The sequence below is a fragment of the Mus caroli genome, unplaced genomic scaffold, assembly GCF_978045245.1.
Source record: "Mus caroli unplaced genomic scaffold, Mus_caroli_1 scaffold_11, whole genome shotgun sequence".
Taxonomy (NCBI): domain Eukaryota; kingdom Metazoa; phylum Chordata; class Mammalia; order Rodentia; family Muridae; genus Mus; species Mus caroli.
Window position 1 is genome coordinate 99,757,154 of NW_028227266.1, and position 18,164 is coordinate 99,775,317.

Below are 18,164 nucleotides of genomic sequence, written 5' to 3' on the forward strand. Positions count from 1 at the left end.
TTCCAGTGCCTGGCAAATATAGAAGTGGATGCTCACAGCCATCCATTGGTCAGAGCACAAGATCCCCAATGAAGGAGCTAGAGAAAGTACCCAAGGAGCTGAAGGGGTTTGCAGCCCCATAGGAAGAACAACAATATGAACTAGCCAGTACCTCCAGAGCTCCCTGGGATTAAACCACCAACCAAAGAAAACACATGGTGGGACTCATGGCTCTAGCTGCATATGTAGCAGAGGATGGCCTAGTCAGTCATCAGTGGAAGGAGAGGCCCTTGGTCCTGTGAAGGCTCTATGTCCCAGTATAGGGGAATGCCAGGGCCAGGAAGCAGGAGTGGGTGGGTTGGTGAGCAGTAGGAGGGGGAAGGAGATAGAGGGTTTTTGGAGGGGAAACCAAAAAAAGGGATAACATTTGAAATGTAAATAAAGAAAATATCTAATAAAAAATTAAAATAAAAAAAGAAAGAAAGAAACTGAGGCCTATAAAATAAGCTGCTCCAAAGCCCTAGTATCTTACCCAAGCATTAAAATTAATTCCTTGGGGGGAATAAAAAACAACACACAAGTATGTTGAATTAATCCGTTTTTATTACTATGACAAAATCTTGAAGGTTTGAGGTTTAGTTAGCTCATAATTCTGAGACCCAATGGCAAGGCACTTCCATTGGTGAAGCTCTGGTGACAACCCTCCTGGTGTATCACACCGTGGAGCCCGCATGGGGTGGGGGACTATTGAGACATCACACAGTCATCAAGCAGCTGGGGAAAGACTAAGAACTCTTAGCCTCTTCAGCACAGAGCCCAGCCCAGCTGACCACAGCATCTCCCACTATCTCTCTGCTCTCACTACCCCACACGGAGTCCAAGCTCCAACATGTCGACCTCTGAGGGCCACAAAAATCATACTCACATCAGTGTGAACCAGAGCCAGAGCCAGGCAACTACGATGCCGCCCCCGCCTCCTTCTGGCTTTCTTGTTTAAGATTGAGATTTTTACTATAACAATGAAATATTTATTCAAAAAGTACCAATGATTTTAATAGAGCACATAGTTTTACTCCAGGCCCAAGAACTCTTTATGTAAATCAGTCAGTGTCCAAGATACAAAGATCCATTTTTTCATGATTGTAAAAGGCAGGGAGGGGTACGCTGCAAAAGGCCAGCTTTTCAACTGTTGCTCTAATCCCTTCCATCTGCTCACAGTGGGATATTTGCATGTTTCCTCCAGGGACGATGGACCTTCTTGCTGGCCAGGACTTCCAGGTCACAGCATATCCGAGCACGAGTAGAGGATGGCTGGATGATGTCATCCACAAACCCTGGTGAGTTGAAGACAAAGCCATCACTGTGTGCTTGACCGAAGTCAACCACCCCAGCCCCATGCTCAGCCCCACAGGCCAACGATGTGGGTAGCTTTTGACCTGGCAGAGAGACACCAGGCCCTTAAGACCTCTCTGGACCCCTGAGGCCTCCCTGCTCTCCCAGGCTACCAACCTCTGGCATAAAAGCATTAGACAATGTAAGGAAAATGTGGCCTCCCCCTTCCTGCATAGATCTAGGGCCTCCACCCTGCCAGGATGGACAGGAGAGGAAATGAAATTAAGAAAACATAGATAGGGTTGGGGAGATGCCTTAGCGCTTACGAGCACTGCTGCTCTTCCAGAGGACCCGAGCTGGGAATCACTAAAACTACACCAGGAAGTTCAGAACTGTCTGCAGCCCCAGCTCAAGGGATCTATCTGATGCCCTCTTCTGGCCTCCACAGACACACACACACATACACCATATATACACAGACAAGTAAGTGATACAACAGAAAGTTTTTTTTGTTTTGTTTTGTTTTTGTTTTTTTGAGACAGGGTTTCTCTGTATAGTCCTGGCTGTCCTGGAACTCACTTTATAGACCAGGGTGGCCTCGAACTCAGAAATCCGCCTGCCTCTGCCTCCCGAGTGCTGGGATTAAAGGCGTGCGCCACCACGCCCGGCTAAAACAGAAAGTTTTAAAAGGCAAGAAGACACTCACAACAACTTCTCCAGCCCTGCCCATGGGTCCTCGTACAGTAAACCTTGCTTCCTCCATGGAGCGTGGTTTCTTCCCTGCCCTTGTGACCAGCTTTTACCAAGACAATGTAACAAAACTTAACAGCAGTAATTTCCAAATCCAGGCCTCTAGGCATAAGCTTCCTTTCTTTTTAGCTATTCTTGGGACACCCAGAATGCAAGTCTGGACTGGTCTAGGGATGTAAGGAAGGACCAGCCAGCAGCCAACATTACCTTGAAAGGGGGTCGGCCATCACGGACTGTCAAGCCATTGGCTGATTACAGCCATGAGAAACCCCAGCAAAACTGAAAGAGCCATCTAGCAAAGCCCAGGACACAGTGAGGGGAAGAGAAGTGGTTTTATCCACCAGGTCTGGGTGGATAACTGGACCAACAACCTAAAAACAGCACTCTGTCAGCAGCCTGTATAGGCCTACTGCATAGACCCGGCTCCTGCCCAGCCATGGCCCCATCACTCCCCCAGGCAACAGATACAAAAGACAAGGGCTGGTAAGATGGCTTAGCAGGTAAGAGCACTGACTGCTCTTCCCAAGGTCCTGAGTTCAAATCCCAGCAACCACCCGTAATGAGATCTGACACCCTCTTCTGGTGTGTCTGAAGACAGCAACAGTATACTTATTTATAATAATAAATAAATCTTTGGGGCGGAGCAAGCGGGCAGGGCTGACCAACCAGAAAAAGCAGAGGTCCTGAATTCAATTCCACAACCACAAAGGTTCATAACCATCTGTACAGGTACAGTGTACTCATATACATAAAATAAATAAATCTTTAAAAAAAGATTTATAAAACAAATGCAAAGATAAAAGGTGGCTAGGTAAGACTTTCTAGACAGAACAAGCAAATGACTAGGCAGATGCACAACCCCTGGCTCACCTCTCACGGCTGCAGGGAAAGGGTTGGCGAACTTCTCCACATACTCTGCCTGGGCGGCTTCCACATCTTGGTGTCCTTTGAAGATGATCTCCACAGCACCCTGTCAGAGAGAAATTAAGGTTTCCCCAGAGTGGGGTGCCAACCCAGACACTCTGTGTGACTGTGAACTTCACAGCGCACCAGCGCAAAGAGGCAGGCCACGCATGCATGCACGCACGCACGCACGCACGCACGCACGCACGCACGCACGCACGCACGCAGCATGCACGGACAGAAAGATGGACTGTGGCTCCAGTCCCATCCCTCTCCCCCTGTGCTCCTGATCATTCACTGATGCCAGCCTGCTTGGCTTAGTTTCCACTGAGTGCTGCTTTTCCTCTTTCACTGCCCCAAGCCCTGGGCACACAATGCGCTCCTCAGGAATCACGCGTGGAAGGCTTGGCCTTCAAGTGGGAGGGAACTCACATTAGTCATCTCTGGAAGTTACCTGGCTCAACCCTGACAGCCTTTTCAACACATTACCCAGGACAGAAGTACAGGTTAGCTTCTAGTGGGCAGAAAAGGGTGGCTTTGGGCACCACAAGGGCTGACGTGAGGTGATGGAAAGCTCTGACCTCCCTCCTATAGGTAAATTCAGCTGACTTGCACCTCTCTCCCTGGGTCCTTTCCTCTGCCCTGAAGTCACCCACGTGCCGGCTGTGGGAGGATTGGGGTAGGACTGACGAGGAAGGAGACTTCCCTCCAGGCCTGACCTAGGCTCTTGCCCAGCCACACAGGACTTTATCAGCAGAGGTCCCCAGCCCAGGAAGGTGCGCCTCCATGTCTTTACCTTTGCTCCCATGACCGCAATCTCAGCTGTGGGCCAGGCATAGTTGGTGTCACCAAGAAGGTGTTTGGAGCTCATGACGTCATAGGCACCTCCATAGGCCTAGAACAAACTCAGATGCCTAGTGTCAATGCCAGGAAGAAGCACACCATGTCCCCAAGCACGGCAGGAAGGCAACGGAAGGAGGCGGGGCCGTGCCCTACTGGCCCCTTAAGGCTAAGGTTCGGGTGGCCATTCATAGCGCACACCACCTGCCACTGGTACCATGGACACCCCTGCAACTCAAGTGCAGCACTGGAAAGAGCCCGCTAGACATTTCACAGGAGTGAGCAGGAGGCATGTCTCCTTCTGTGGCAGACCACCTCAGCCATGCTGCTGGGAGCGTGGGGGCATCGGCTCTGAGGGGAGGTCCTCACCTTCCTGGTAATGACTGTGATTTTGGGCACAGTTGCCTCGGCGAATGCGTAGAGCAGCTTGGCACCATGCCTGATGATGCCCCCATACTCCTGCGCCGTGCCTAGGTCAGGAGGAAGAGTTATCAGCTACCATAAAAGCCCTTACAAGGTCTCATGGCTGAAACCATCCTCACCAGGGCTCTGGGGACCTCGAGAGACTTCTACTGAAGACAGCCATCTCTCCCGCCCAACCCATGTCCGAGACTCACCAGGCAGGAAGCCAGGGACATCAACGAAAGTGATGAGGGGAATGTTGAATGCGTCACAGAATCTGACAAAACGAGCCCCCTTCACGGATGAATTAATGTCCAAGCACCCTACAAAGGAGAAACGTTGTCCGTGGTAAGCGCCTCGACAGCCTCAGCTCCATCATGTAAGGACATGACAACCAATCCAAAACCTTCACAGACTTTTAAAGCAGGTTATCACCCCCCTCCCCAATGCATAAACACAGTGACAGTAACAAAGAAAAAAAGCAACGACTCAAAGCCGAATGAATGAAATCAATAAAAAGAAATCAGGACAAGGAGATTGGGTCAGCTAATGAAGTGCTTGTCACACAGCATGCGATTTGAATTCAGATCCCCAGCACACACGTGAAAGTCGGGCACCATGGTGACTTTGTCACAGAATCCCAGTGCTGTGGTGGGAGGGCAGAGACAGAAAGATCCTGGGGCTCATGGCCGGCTGCACTGATCAGTGAGCTCCAGATTCAGAGAGACACAGACCCTGTCCCAAAATATAGAGGCGAGCTATTGAGAAATGTGATGGTCTGTATATGCCCAGGGAGTGCTACTATGAGAGGGTGTGGTCCTGTTGGGGTAGGTGTGGCCTATTGGAGTAGGTGTCTCATTGTGGGAACAGGCTTTGTCCTAGCTTCCCTGAAGTGAGTATTCTGCTAGCAGCCTTCAGATGAAGATGTAGGACTCTTAGCTCCTCCTGCACCGTGCCTGCCTGGACACTGCCGTGTTCCTGCCTTGATGATGATGGACTGAACCTCTGAACCTGTAAGCCAGCCCCAACTAAATGTTGTTCTTTATAAGACCTGCATTGGTCATGTTGTCTGTTCACAGCAATAAAACTCAAACTAAGACAAGAAAGTTCCTGCAGGAACCTCTCGCCTCCACACATACAAGAACACACAGAAAAAAATACTGAACAAAAGAGAAAATCTTTCCTGCGATGATACACATAAACACATAAACAAACTGAAATACACAGAAAATACAACTAGATACCTATTCATGTTTTAAAACTAGCAATAGGGGCTGGAGAGACGGCTCACCAGTGAAGAGCGCTGGCTGCTCTTGCAGAGGACCCAGGTTTGCTTCCCAGCTGAAACTCCAGCTACGGGAGGGTCCAACGCCCTCTTCTGACCTCCACAAACTCTGCAAATGTCTCTTCAGCGGAACACCTGCCTAGCACAAATGAGACCCTAGGTTCCTCTCCTAGCAACACACATGCGTGTGTGCACAAACTGGCTGGTGCGGTGGCGAGTCAGGGGTACAGAGAGGCCAGTTCAGTGTGTGCAGTTCAGTGGTGTTTAGGCAATGCCATGGGTTGAGTTCAGTTTAGAGCAGTTCAGACTGGAGTAATTGTTGGCCAATCAGTTTAGTTAGTACGGTGCAATTGAGCTCAGTTGAGTTGTCAACGATTTCATGCAGTTCAGAGCAGGTCAGCAGAGGCAGTTGAAGCCAGAGAATAAGGAGCCAGAAGATTAGAACAAATCACCAGACAGAAGCCAGATTGAATCAGTCAGATTAAAGAGGAGTTTGAGCCAGAATAGCTAAATTTCACTAGCTAGCCCAAGTTCAGGAAGAACTAGAAAGCGTGAACTAATTCAGCAGTAAGCCTCCAAGATAACAATTACATCTGGTGACTAAGAGCTACCTGGCTATCTATATAGGGAGACCCTGTCAAAAACAAAACAACAACAAAACCTATAGAAAAGGCATACAAAAAGTATGTTGTCTGTGAATAATAACAGCTAGAGTTTATAATAGTCTACGTAGTGAAAGAAAATAAAACTTGAGACCTGTGATTCATGTAATTTATGTCAAATAGCCCAAAGAGTTGTTTGTGAGCTTTGAAACCTGGGGCTGAGAACAGCAGAACAGGCTAGACATTCCTGAGGCTGCTTGGCCATAAAGATAAAGAGAATGACATGACCGGACTGGCCCTGCACCTCCCTATCTCCCGCCCTTCTGACCTAAGTTAAATGTTATCTGCATGTACAGTCTGCTGATGTTTAAATGAACCAATTATGTGAAACCGTGCCAATTCCTCCCTGCTGATGGTTTTTGTTTGTTTGTTTGTTTTTTGAGACAGGGTTTCTCTGTGTAGCCCTGGCTGTCCTGGCACTCACTTTGTAGACCAGGCTGGCCTCGAACTCAGAAATCCGCCTGCCTCTGCCTCCCGAGTGTTGGGATTAAAGGCGGCTCCTGCTGATGTTTAAATGAACCAATCATGTGAAACCGCGCCAATTCCTCCCCCAGTCCCAGCCCCTTTTCTATAAAAACCCCTAGCTTCCAAGCCTCGTGGTCGAATCCACTGTCTCCTGCGTGAGATACATTTCGACCCGGAGCTCCGCCATTAAACTACCTCATGTTTTTACATCAAGACGGTCTGTTTGTTCGTGATTCTCGGGAACAGAGTGGGGTTTCCCCACTAGGTTCTTTCAGTAGAAAGTATAAAAAGACACCCACAACAATACACACATACACAATCTTCTTTTCAGGTTGCTTATATAAAGTCTACTTAAAATCAAAAACAAAAACGTGGTCCACAGTCAGCCTATCCTCTCATGGTAAAAATACCCCAAATATAGAAACAGAGATAACTGGATTTTCACATGCAGAACAAAGCTGGACCATACACACCACACACAAAATGAACTCACATTCAACCAAACCTAAATCTAAGGGCTAAAATCATGTAATGCTTAAAGACAGGGGGACAATCCAAACACGGTGGTGTATGTCTTTAACCTGGGACTGAACACTGGGGAAGCAGAGGCCAGTGGGGTTTGCAGCTAGCCAGGGCTATACAGAGAGACCCTGTCTGACAAAAAAAGAGAGAAAGAAAGTGTGTGGTGGTAGATGGGGGAGATAGGCAGATAGACAGGGAATTGCTGTTAGTTTGACACAAATATGTGCCTAAAGTGACAAAGGTTTTGGAAACATCAGTTATGCTGCCCACAGGGAATGTGATAAATGCTGTAAGGAAATTGGCCACGCGGGGTGATTTCTGATGCTGATAATGTTTCAGCAGGTCTTGCCGAGGCTGACCTTGAACTCAGGATTTTTCTTCTTTACCCTACCTGAGTGTTATGACTACAGGCACATGCTACCACACCTACTGACAGCAACACGGACTTTTGAGTGGGTTTTTATTTTTGTTTTTTGTTTTTTCTGAGACCGGATTTCTCTGTGTAATAGTTCTGGCTGTCCAGGACTTTATTTATAGACCAGGCTAGCCTCAAACTCACAGAGATATGCCTGCCCCTACCTCCCAAGTGCTGGGATTAAAGGGGTAAGCCACCATGCCCAGCCTGAATTTTGTTTCCTAAAGACGAGGGACCACAGTGGATGGAGACAGTGCCCACGGTCCTCACCCACATGGCACCACTATAAGAGGGTTCCCTCAGCCAGCTGTGACTCAGATCTGGCCACATCACCCAAAGTGAGAGATACCGTTTGTGTTTCAGGTGCTGACAACTATGTCTGTAGCAACTGTCAAAGACACTAGTGGTACAATGAAGACACCAGCTCCCTTCAACAAAGGGCCACAGAAAGGCATCCCTAAAAACAGAGAACTTCTCCTTTTTTTTTCGGGGTGGGGGGGCGGGTTTTGAGACAGGGGTTCTCTGTGTAGCCCTGGCTGTCCTGGAACTCACTCTGTAGACCAGGCTGGCCTCGAACTCAGAAATCCACCTGCCTCTGCCTCCCAAGTGCTGAGATTAAAGGTGTGCGCCACCACACCCGGCTAAAACAGAGAACTTCTAAGCTAAGAAAGAACATTACACCCTGAGAGTCCAGCTGGAAGGAGCTTTTGAAATATTTAACATTAGGAGAGAAAAACACCTTCACAACATGCCTTTGAGTTTCTCCCCTGGTTACGGAAGGCAGAAGGCAAACAAGACACCAAGAGTACAGGCAGCCCTGTTCCCCAAAACCAAACAGGGTTTTCTGGGGCCCTTGTCCTACCTGAGGCCACATTGGGCTGGTTGCCGACAATTCCGACGGTCCTCCCATTCATTCTTGCGAAGCCAACGACGATGTTTTTTGCATAACTGGGCATTATCTCAAAAAACTCTCTCTCGTCAATCACCTGTGGGAATAAATTTCCTCCTGAGCTCAAAATGATTGAAACAAAAATGCTATGATACATAACCATAGACAGCCTTACAAAGGACAACAGATAGCTCAGCCCAGCCCAGCCCAGCCCAGCCCAGCACAGCACAGCACAGCACAGCCTGTCATCCCTTGCTACAGAGGACTGGGCAGGACCTCTCACACAGCAAAACTTTTTATAAAAAAAAAGAAAAAAGAAAAAAAAAACCGACAACGTGAATTTAGCATTAATTGTGGCAATTGATAAGAAAATATTTCAAGGGCTGGGTGTGGTGGTGCACGCCTTTAATCCCAGCACTCGGGAGGCAGAGGCAGGTGGATTTCTGAGTTTGAGGCCAGCCTGGTCTACAGAGTGAGTTCCAGGACAGCCAGGGCTATACAGAGAAACCCTGTCTCGAAAAACCAAAAAAAAAAAAAAAAAAAAAAGAAAGGAAGGAAGAAAGAAAGAAAATATTTCAAGCTTATACAAAATCACCAAGAATAGTACAAAAGGGCTAGAGAAATGGCTCCGAGGTTAAGATCGCTTACTGCTCTTGCAGAGGACCTGAGTTTGTTTCCCTGCACCCATGATGGGAAGCTTGCAATTACCTGTAAGTCCAGCTCCAGGTGATCCAACATCCTCTTCTGGCCAACTTGTTTCACACACACACACACACACACACACACACTCACACACCATGGAATCTTTACTCAGATTCCTCACTAATATTTTATTATTATTACCTCTTCCCACAACGGTCTCTTTTCTCTATGTGCAGATAATGTCATTTAAGACTAAATTGCAGATAAGCCTTTTATCTGAGTCTCTTACTGTCTAAGGACAAGGACAAACCCAGATATAGCAGCAGTGATCTATAAAGCAGACAATGTCAGTGGATGCTAATTTTCACTACAGCATCTCACACAAATGTGAAGTCCCTTTAACTTTTTCACCCATCAGTATTCCTGTCCATCATGACCCCTGAATGAATCACCACGTGGAGAACACCTTCTTGTTCAGGTTTGTTTGTGATTTCCTCATGTTTGGAACACCGTGGTAACTTCTAAGTGGCTCACATTAAATGATGTCAATCTGTCTTGTAATGGTGGGACCTGTTTGGATTCTCCTCAATCAAATCAACTGTTTTTCCAATCAAATTATAATGAATATTCTACTGCTCTTTATCAAAATCGCATCAAAAACTTGGTGCCTACTGTCAGATGTGGTGGTGCATGCCTTTATACCAGAACTGAGTAGGCAGATATAGGTAGATCTATGTGAGTCTGAGGCTATCCTGGTTGACATGGTGAATTCCAAGACATCCAGGGCTATAGAGAGATCCTATCTCAAAAAAAAGTGCCCCAGCCAATCAATTTCACAAGATTACTGGTTCTTGCCCGACTCCCTTGCAGCTATGATAGCTGTCAATGTCAACTTATCAATTCCCATTTCTCTTCTACATTTATAAGCCAACATTCTACTGTAGGAAATGTCATTGCCTTTTAATTTCTATTACTATGGTTTATAGATAGTTTTGTGCTGTGAATTATGTACATTTGCTGCCATTATTGTATGTCCAAGTTGTCCATGTTAGTCCTCGAGCACCTCTTCAAGAAAGCATCTGTTCTTTTTTAATGGGTCCTAAAGCAAGCCTCTGGAATTTAAGGCTCAATTCTGTTTCTTTCTTGCCCAGCCCTATAACCAGGCTTCTATGTAAAGGCTAGAATTCACATTTAAGAGTGTGTGTCACTGGGAGGTGGTGGCTCACACCATTAATCTCATCACTTGAGGGGCAGAGGCAGGTGGTTCGCAGAGTTTGAAGCCAGTTTAGTCTACAAAGTGAGTTCCAGGACAGCCAGAACTACAGAGAAACCATTTTTTAAAAAAGATTTATTATTACACATAAGTACACTGTAGCTGTCTTTTAGACGCACCAGAAGAGGGTGTCAGATCTCATCACCGGTAGTTGTGAGCCACCATGTGGTTGCTGGGATTCGAACTCAGGACCTTCAGAAGAACAGTCAGTGCTCTTAACTGCTGAGCCATCTAGCCAGCCCCAGAGAAACCATTTTTAAACACAAAACAAAAATTCAGTGTGTGTCATCATGCCTAATATGTTATAGAGAACTGAACTAGACAGTAAACACACATCCAACACATATCTACAGGGAAACTGAGACTTGCCACAAATATACAATTTTAGTCTAAAGCACTGAGTTCACTTGAGCTTTCTAGTTTGCCTTTTCTCCTCCCCACCCCCGCACCCCATCTAACACAACTCTGACTCCTATGATCCTCAAAACAAACTTACTTATTTTTCAAACACAGAAAAAATGGTTAGAAGACTGACAATCTACATAACTATTTAAACACAAGCCCTTCAACATTTATTTACAGCTATTTCTGTCGTCAAATAGTAAAATAGTCAAAGTGCACAATCAAATTTACTCATCTGGGCTAGGAACCTCCATGGGAGGGCACTTGTCCAGCAGGCACGGGGCTCTTAGTTTAATTCCCAGAACCAATACGTGTACACACATATACATACATACACACACACATACACATACATACAAAACCCTCCAGTTTGTTTTACTAGATAAAAAATTCATATGGTTTAATATTATCTCTCTCAGCCGGGCGTAGTGACGCACGCCTTTAATCCCAGCACTTGGGAGGCAGAGGCAGGCGGATTTCTGAGTTCGAGGCCAGCCTGGTCTACAAAGTGAGTGCCAGGACAGCCAGGGCTACACAGAGAAACCCTGTCTCGAAAAACCAAAAAAAAAAAAAAATATATATTATCTCTCTCTCACCCCTTTGACTGTACTCACACTGTGATGATTAATCTTAAATTTATTGGACTAATAAAAATGTATGAGATTAGCAAACCTTACCTTGATGGGTATCTATGAAGGTGTTTGTAGAGCTATAGACCTAAGTACTTTGACCGGAACAGCAGATTTATCCCTTCCTAGTATGATAAGCATCAGTGACAAGGAAAGGTGGGAGGAGGGACCTAGTTGTAGAAAATGGCTCAATGGAGACATGGCTTGTCTGGAGCCCTCCTATGTGCCCAGCATACCACTTCCTGTCTACTTTGGTGTGAGTCGATTCAGTCCATTGTCTGTATAAAGACCATGAAACTGGGCTGGAGCGATGGCTCAGCAGTTAAGAGCCATCACCTGCTCTCCCAAAGGCCCTGAGTTCAAATCCTAGCAACCACATGGTGGCTCACAACCATCTGTAACGAGATCTGATGTCCTCTTCTGGAGTGTCTGAAGACAGCTACAGTGTACTTACATATAATAAATAAATAAATCTTTAAGAACAACAACAAAAAAGATCATGAAACCATGAGGCAGAATTAATTTCCTTGCTTCCAGTTAGCCTCTCAGTAACTCTGCTCACAGCTACACAAAGTAACTCCCCCATCCACCATCTATTCTAAGTGGATTTCTGGTCTGTGATTACATTTGTGACAATCTCCCATGTTTTACATGGACAGCAAGGAGGTATCGATGTTTTCTGCATGGTTGGGGACTGCATCTCTTCACTCCTGGCAGTTAGGTCCCATCAGGTCATGGACACCCTCTCACCCTCTTGTGCTTACAAACTGTGGTGTAACATCTCTATGCTTTCATACTGTGGGGACTATACAAGATGGACAAATTCCAAGAAAGGCAACCTCTGGACTATTTCCTTGGTCCTAGATATTGCCAGCTTTCCCTATCAGCAGTGTATGAGAGGGACTGCTTCCCATAGGCTTGCCAAAGGAGAGCATTCAAACTTGACCTCTAATCAATTTGACATTCAAGAAATAGCTCAATGCAATTCATTTTCTTCAAGCCATGGCTGCTTTCCAACTCAGGGAATTGCTTGTTTCTGCAGCATCTTTTGCAGTTGGCCATTGTATATACCAAGCAGCCGGTCCATGAGCTTCCAGGGATTCTCCAGGCTCCAGCTCCAATCTGGAACACTAGCTGGAATTATAGATACCTGCTCCTTTGTCCCACCTTACACAGGTTCTGGAGCTTCGAGCTCAGGTCTTACACTTGAATGGCAAAGAGAGCCATCTACCCACAGTTCCACCATGATGAATGAACTTGAATATTTTCTCATATGCTTTTCAAAGGTTTATTTTTATATGATTTTTCTATCAAGTTTCATTTTTCTTCTCTTGATTTGTAGGAATTTGCATCACTGATATCAATACTTTCAGATATGGGAAATGTTTTCTACCAGTTTTCTGTCCTTTGGCTCTTATACTTTCTTCTATGAAGAATGGAATTAGTTTTGGTTTTTTAAAGCCGAAGTAGATTTGAAACACAATCCAAAAGCTTTTATCTACCTCCTAAGATCATAGAGTGACGCACCTGTCTCATGTGTGGCGTTCCCATGGGTTTCCTGCTCACATGGAATTCTGACCTGCTTGTTTTTCCCGTTGTTTTTTTTCTTGTAGACAAGGTCTCACTACATCACCCAGGCTGGCCTACAGCTTAGCCTCATCCTCTGCAGTGCTGGGACCTCGCCTACAGCACCACACTCAGCTGTCCCCCCGCTGTCATGTGATGTACAGTCTGTTTCCTCCCAAGTGGCCCTCCAGTTGTCACAGTGTCTTTTATTAAGAAAAGCAACCTTGCTCCTAGGCATGAATCTATTTTTATCATCCACTGAAACTCTCCTGGGTCTCTCTCTAGCTCCTCAGTTCCACGCCGCTGGTCTGTCGCTCACTGTTGTAGTTGTAAAGCTTTTCCACAGACACGGCTTTTCCCACTTGTAGCTTTTGCAGCACATTCCCAGCAATCTGTGCACTTATGTATAAATGTGTCTGGTTCTATAGAAGTGTTTATTCAGACTGCCTTCAAATTATGAACTTAGGAGGAACTGGCATTTTGTGCTAACCCATGCTAAGGAACAAGGGCATGTCTCATTCGCTTAAGTGCACCCCTGACTCACCTCCTATATCATCCTTTTCTTCATTTGCTGTGATGTATTTAGGGTGTTTTCCATGGAAGGGTCCCTACATTTTTTTAAAATGAAAACTAAGTTTGCCCTCATTTCTGCCATTTTTACTGTTGTTTCAAGACATAGGTTCTTCTGTCGGTGTTTGAAGCACAGTCCGGAAGTTTTGAGACACAGTGTTTTCCTTCAGTGTTTGAATTCTGCATTTGGTACATATCCCCTTCTTCCTCTAGCAACTGTCTAACATAGTTCTTTCTGTCTAACAGGTATTGGGGTACTTTTGTTTCAATAGTTAAGAATCTCCAGTTTAGAACTGTATTGTTTATAACTTTCAGATACCTTAGATTTATTTTTATTTTATGTGTATGAGTGTTTGGTGTACATGTACATATGTGTACCACATGTATGTATGTGCCTGCCACATGCAGGCAGTGCCCGAGGAGCGAGAAGATCATCAGACCCTCGGAGCTAGAGTGACAGATGGTTGTGAGCTGAGTTCAATGCGTCAGTGCAGTGGAGCTGAGTTCGTGCCGTTCAGTAGAGGCAGTTGAAGCCAGAGGATAAGGAGGAGCTAGGACTATTAGAACAGATTGCTAGAGTTAGTTTGAGGTCAAGCAGAGCAAAAAGTCAGATGCAGAGAGAAGCCAGTTTGAATCAGTCAGGCTGGAGAGGAGTTTGAACCAGAACAACTGACTTGAACCAGATAGCCAGAGTTCAGAAAGAGCTAGAAAGGGTGAGCTTACTGAGGAATAAGTCTCAGAAATGACAATGACTTCAGGCAAATAACAGTTACTTTTACAGTGACACACACACACGCACACGCACACGCACACGCACACACACACACACACACACACACACACACACACACACGTAAACGCGCCACAGCTTATATATGGAGGTCAGATAACTTGTGGGAGTCAGCTCTCTTTTTCCCATGAGGTCCTGGGGCTCGCTCACTCAGGTCATTAGGCTTGGTGGCAGGAACCTTTATGTCTGCTGAGCCCACCACACCAGCCAATTATTTGTAATTTTTTGTTTTATTGAAATTAATGTTTTCTTTCTGCCTTCATTCAAGATCTTTTGTGAATGTTCCCCTGTAGTTGATAGTAAGATTTATTACAAAGATATAGATGAAGCCATGAGAAGGGGCAGCTTGGCCATGTCTGCTGATTCCTGCACACTCCAAGAATAAGGGAGTAGAAGCAGGTCATGGGTTCCAGGCCAGGCTGAGCCCACAGAATCGCTGACATTCCGCCAAGAAGCAAGAGCTACAGAGAGCAGAGTGATGTGCAGCTGCCACCTGCAAGTGCACCCAGAGTCCAACAGCTGCCTTCACTGCTCAAACCAGTGCATCGCTGCACTGAGGAAGAGGCTCCATACGCGTCCTGGACTTCATGCACACTCCCCTTTCTTCAGGTAGACACCACAACCTGATCAGAAGCACCCAACAGCATCACCCAACAGGATCAACCCTGCCTCACTCTAGACCAGGATATGGCATCAATTCTGTGCACCTCAATGCCTTCTAAAGTCCCTGATCTCTGCGGGTCCAACCCTCAAGTCTATCTGAGCTCTTATGATGTCACAGCCACCAACCCCTGCCAGAACATCCTGTCTAGTAGTTCTTGACCACTGCATTTCCCACCTGTGCAAACGATGAGACCAAGCCAAACACAACCCACTAAGCACACGCACAATGACCGTGGCTGAGGTTGAGCTAGGGCAAGCAAGACAGGACAGGGCAGGGCACTCACTGCGTGGATGATGTCCAGCATGTTGTAGGCTTTGCTTGACTCCAAAGGGACAACTGTGTCCAGCTCAGGAACCAGACGGTCACTAGAAAGGAAGCAGATGGAATGAGTGTAGAAACCACTGTCCTCCTGTGGGAGCTGAGAAGGAGATGAAGGAAACAGCACACTGACTGGGTAATGTGTCCTCACTGCCTGCCACCATGTCACTAGACAGACCTGAGTGCAATTCTAACATGTGAGAGAGAGAGAGAGAGAGAGAGAGAGAGAGAGAGAGAAATTACTATTGACTATAGTTCTTTTGTTTGCCTTTGCCCTTCCAGAATGGTTCCTATGCTGGAGACACAGCACAGTCTCTAAAGGACCACTGTAGAGAACAGGACAAAGCCTGGGAACTCCTCTCTAACTTCCTGCAGCATCTAAGACAGAAGAGCAAAGAAACAGGTGGATCTCGCCCCCCAACAGGTTAACCATCCACAGCCCCACTAAGCAACAAAGCTGCAGGCCTGTTGGACACAATCACTACAGCCCTGTCATACCCTTCCCGTGACTCTTTCTCTGGCACAGCAGGGATATCAAGACAGAGCTTGTGCCCACTTCCCTGGAGAATCCAGCAGCTTACAAGGTGGTCAGCAACACACTGCCCACAGCCAGACAGTGCACACAAACACATGTCCTTAAGGACATGCATGCTTTTACAGCACTTAGGTTGTTCCTTATCAAGACTGGAAAAAAAAAATCTTCCATCTCCATTTTTAGACAACTCAAAAGCCTTAGCAAAATCTGTGGTCTCTCCTGCCCCCAGAGCGACCCATCAGAGACTAGAGAAGTAAGGAAATCACCAACAACTGCTCCTGTCCCCAGATGCCCCCCCATCTTCACCATAGCTGGGACCTTGTGGACATACTCCACAACATACTCCAAACTGACCCGAGGCCCTGTCAGGACAGAGAGGCCCAGAAAGCCAGAAAATGGTAAGCTCGCTACCACCCACCTGGGGTCATGGCACTCTCGGATGGGAGCCGGGTCTTGACTGCTGAGGGGCAGGAAGTTGAAGAATTCACGCAGGTTACACAGAGCATCGACGTCATTGTTGAAAGCTCTGTGGGCCACACCTGAGAACACAGAGAGGATGGAAGGTCCAAAAGCTGATGGTCACCTACAGATGATGTATGTAGATGTTCATGGGCTTCTCCAGCTTGGCTGCCACCAACCAAGCTGGCAGCTCTGTCCTCGGTCCTGTCCAGGATGGGCATCCATGCCCCTTGTCAGAGCCTATTCTCTGCCTTGCCAGCCCATGCCCTCCCATTCTCTGCACTATAGGGTAAGATGCTCCACGCTTCACTGCTCTGTAAAGAGTGAGACACGACTCTACGCCAGCTCTCCCCCACAGCTGCTCACTGCCTCACTGAGAAAGGTGCCCCTGGCACACAGTGGGGCTTACATTGAGGGGTCAAGCCTAGTTCTGGAAGTGTTTGGAAATAAAAACCAGCCAAACAAGGGCCTAGCAGACCTGTTCCAGGTCTGCCTCACTCAGACCATCTGTTTCCACCAGGGCCCCATAGTATCTCCGTCTTCAGCGATGCCAGAGGGAGATTTGTGTGTGAAACCACACAAGTCAACCTCCCTGCTGTTCATCACGAAGCCAATCCCTCTTCAACCCCATGGCTTTGCATAAGCAATTGCCCATGCCTGGGTGCGTCTCCCTTGACAGACACAGGGAAGCCCTTTAAGTCCCTTCAGCTAGCACCCTCATGGTGAGCCCTACCCTTGCCCACGGTTCAACCTCATCAACCCTGTTCTTTCCCACAGGCCATTTTACTTGAAATGCACTACTTGATGTCCTCATATCGGACATTGCCTGTCATGAGGTCAGAGGTTATGTTGTCTCCACAGACACATTCCTAGCAGCAAGCTCAAGGCTTCAGATACAGGCGCTCGCTGACGAGCTGATAAATGAGAAAGGAGTATTCTCGACAAGACTGAATCCTATTATTCAAAAAATATTTATAAACTGGCACAACATTCTGGAAGGCAGTCTGGCAGATCCTCAAAAAGATCAACAGCTCTTCCACTCATACCCGAGCCTGTGCCAGCAAGAAATAAAAATGTCACACAAAAGCTCCCACACAAATGTTTATAACGGGATATTATGTCATAACACAACATATATATGTTAGAAGACACACGTCTAACCATAATAAACAAGGCATGTTAGGGCTGGGCCGTGGGCTCAGTGGTACACCAGTTGTCTAACATTATGAATGACCTTGGTGTAGTCTTCATTACTGGGGAAAAAGAATGAAAAAAGTGAATGGTAGCCTACACCTATAATCCCAGCACTCAAGAAGCTGAGGCAGGCAGGGCGGTGGTGGCGCACGCCTTTAATCCCAGCACTTGGAAGGCAGAGGCAGGCGGATTTCTGAGTTCGAGGCCAGCCTGGCCTACAGAGTGAGTTCCAGGACAGCCAGGGCTACACAGAGAAACCCTGTCTCGAAAAACCAAAAAAAAAAAAAAAAAAGTATTTAATTAATAGTTATACATCTATACATGAGACAATTACTCCATTGAAAGGAATGAAGTAATCATATGTGACAAAGGCTTGTCACAGACAAAGTTTAAAAATACATGACAAACTGGATACAGTGGCACAAGACGATAATCCCAGCAAAGGAAAGACAGTCACTGTAAGTGAGAGTCTTATCTCCTTGTGAGTTCCATGGCAATCAGGAGACCCAGTGAGACACTGTCTCAAAAGAAAAAATAAATGTAAAAAAGTATACCAGTAAAAGTAACCAGTTGCCAGGCAGTGGTGGCCCACGCCTTTAATCCCAGCACTCGGGAGGCAGAGGCAGGTGGATTTCTGAGTTCAAGGCCAGCCTGGTCTACAGCGTGAGTTTCAGGACA

General features: G+C 46.6%; 1 protein-coding gene across 1 annotated transcript in view; it reads right to left on the reverse strand.

Moving 5' to 3' along the window:
- Window positions 1–564: 564 nt before the first annotated feature.
- The window catches only part of Pccb (propionyl-CoA carboxylase subunit beta), a 55,032-nt gene continuing 37,432 nt past the window's right edge, over window positions 565–18,164 (reverse strand). Inside the window, exons 8-15 of the mRNA XM_085827947.1 lie at window positions 16,252–16,372; window positions 15,264–15,345; window positions 8,418–8,541; window positions 4,422–4,529; window positions 4,174–4,274; window positions 3,761–3,859; window positions 2,932–3,031; window positions 565–1,313 (exon numbers count right to left, since the gene is read on the reverse strand). Of these exons, the coding sequence (XP_085684073.1) occupies window positions 1,192–1,313; window positions 2,932–3,031; window positions 3,761–3,859; window positions 4,174–4,274; window positions 4,422–4,529; window positions 8,418–8,541; window positions 15,264–15,345; window positions 16,252–16,372 (857 nt within the window). The 3' untranslated portion in view covers window positions 565–1,191. The remainder of the gene's footprint in view (window positions 1,314–2,931; window positions 3,032–3,760; window positions 3,860–4,173; window positions 4,275–4,421; window positions 4,530–8,417; window positions 8,542–15,263; window positions 15,346–16,251; window positions 16,373–18,164) is intronic.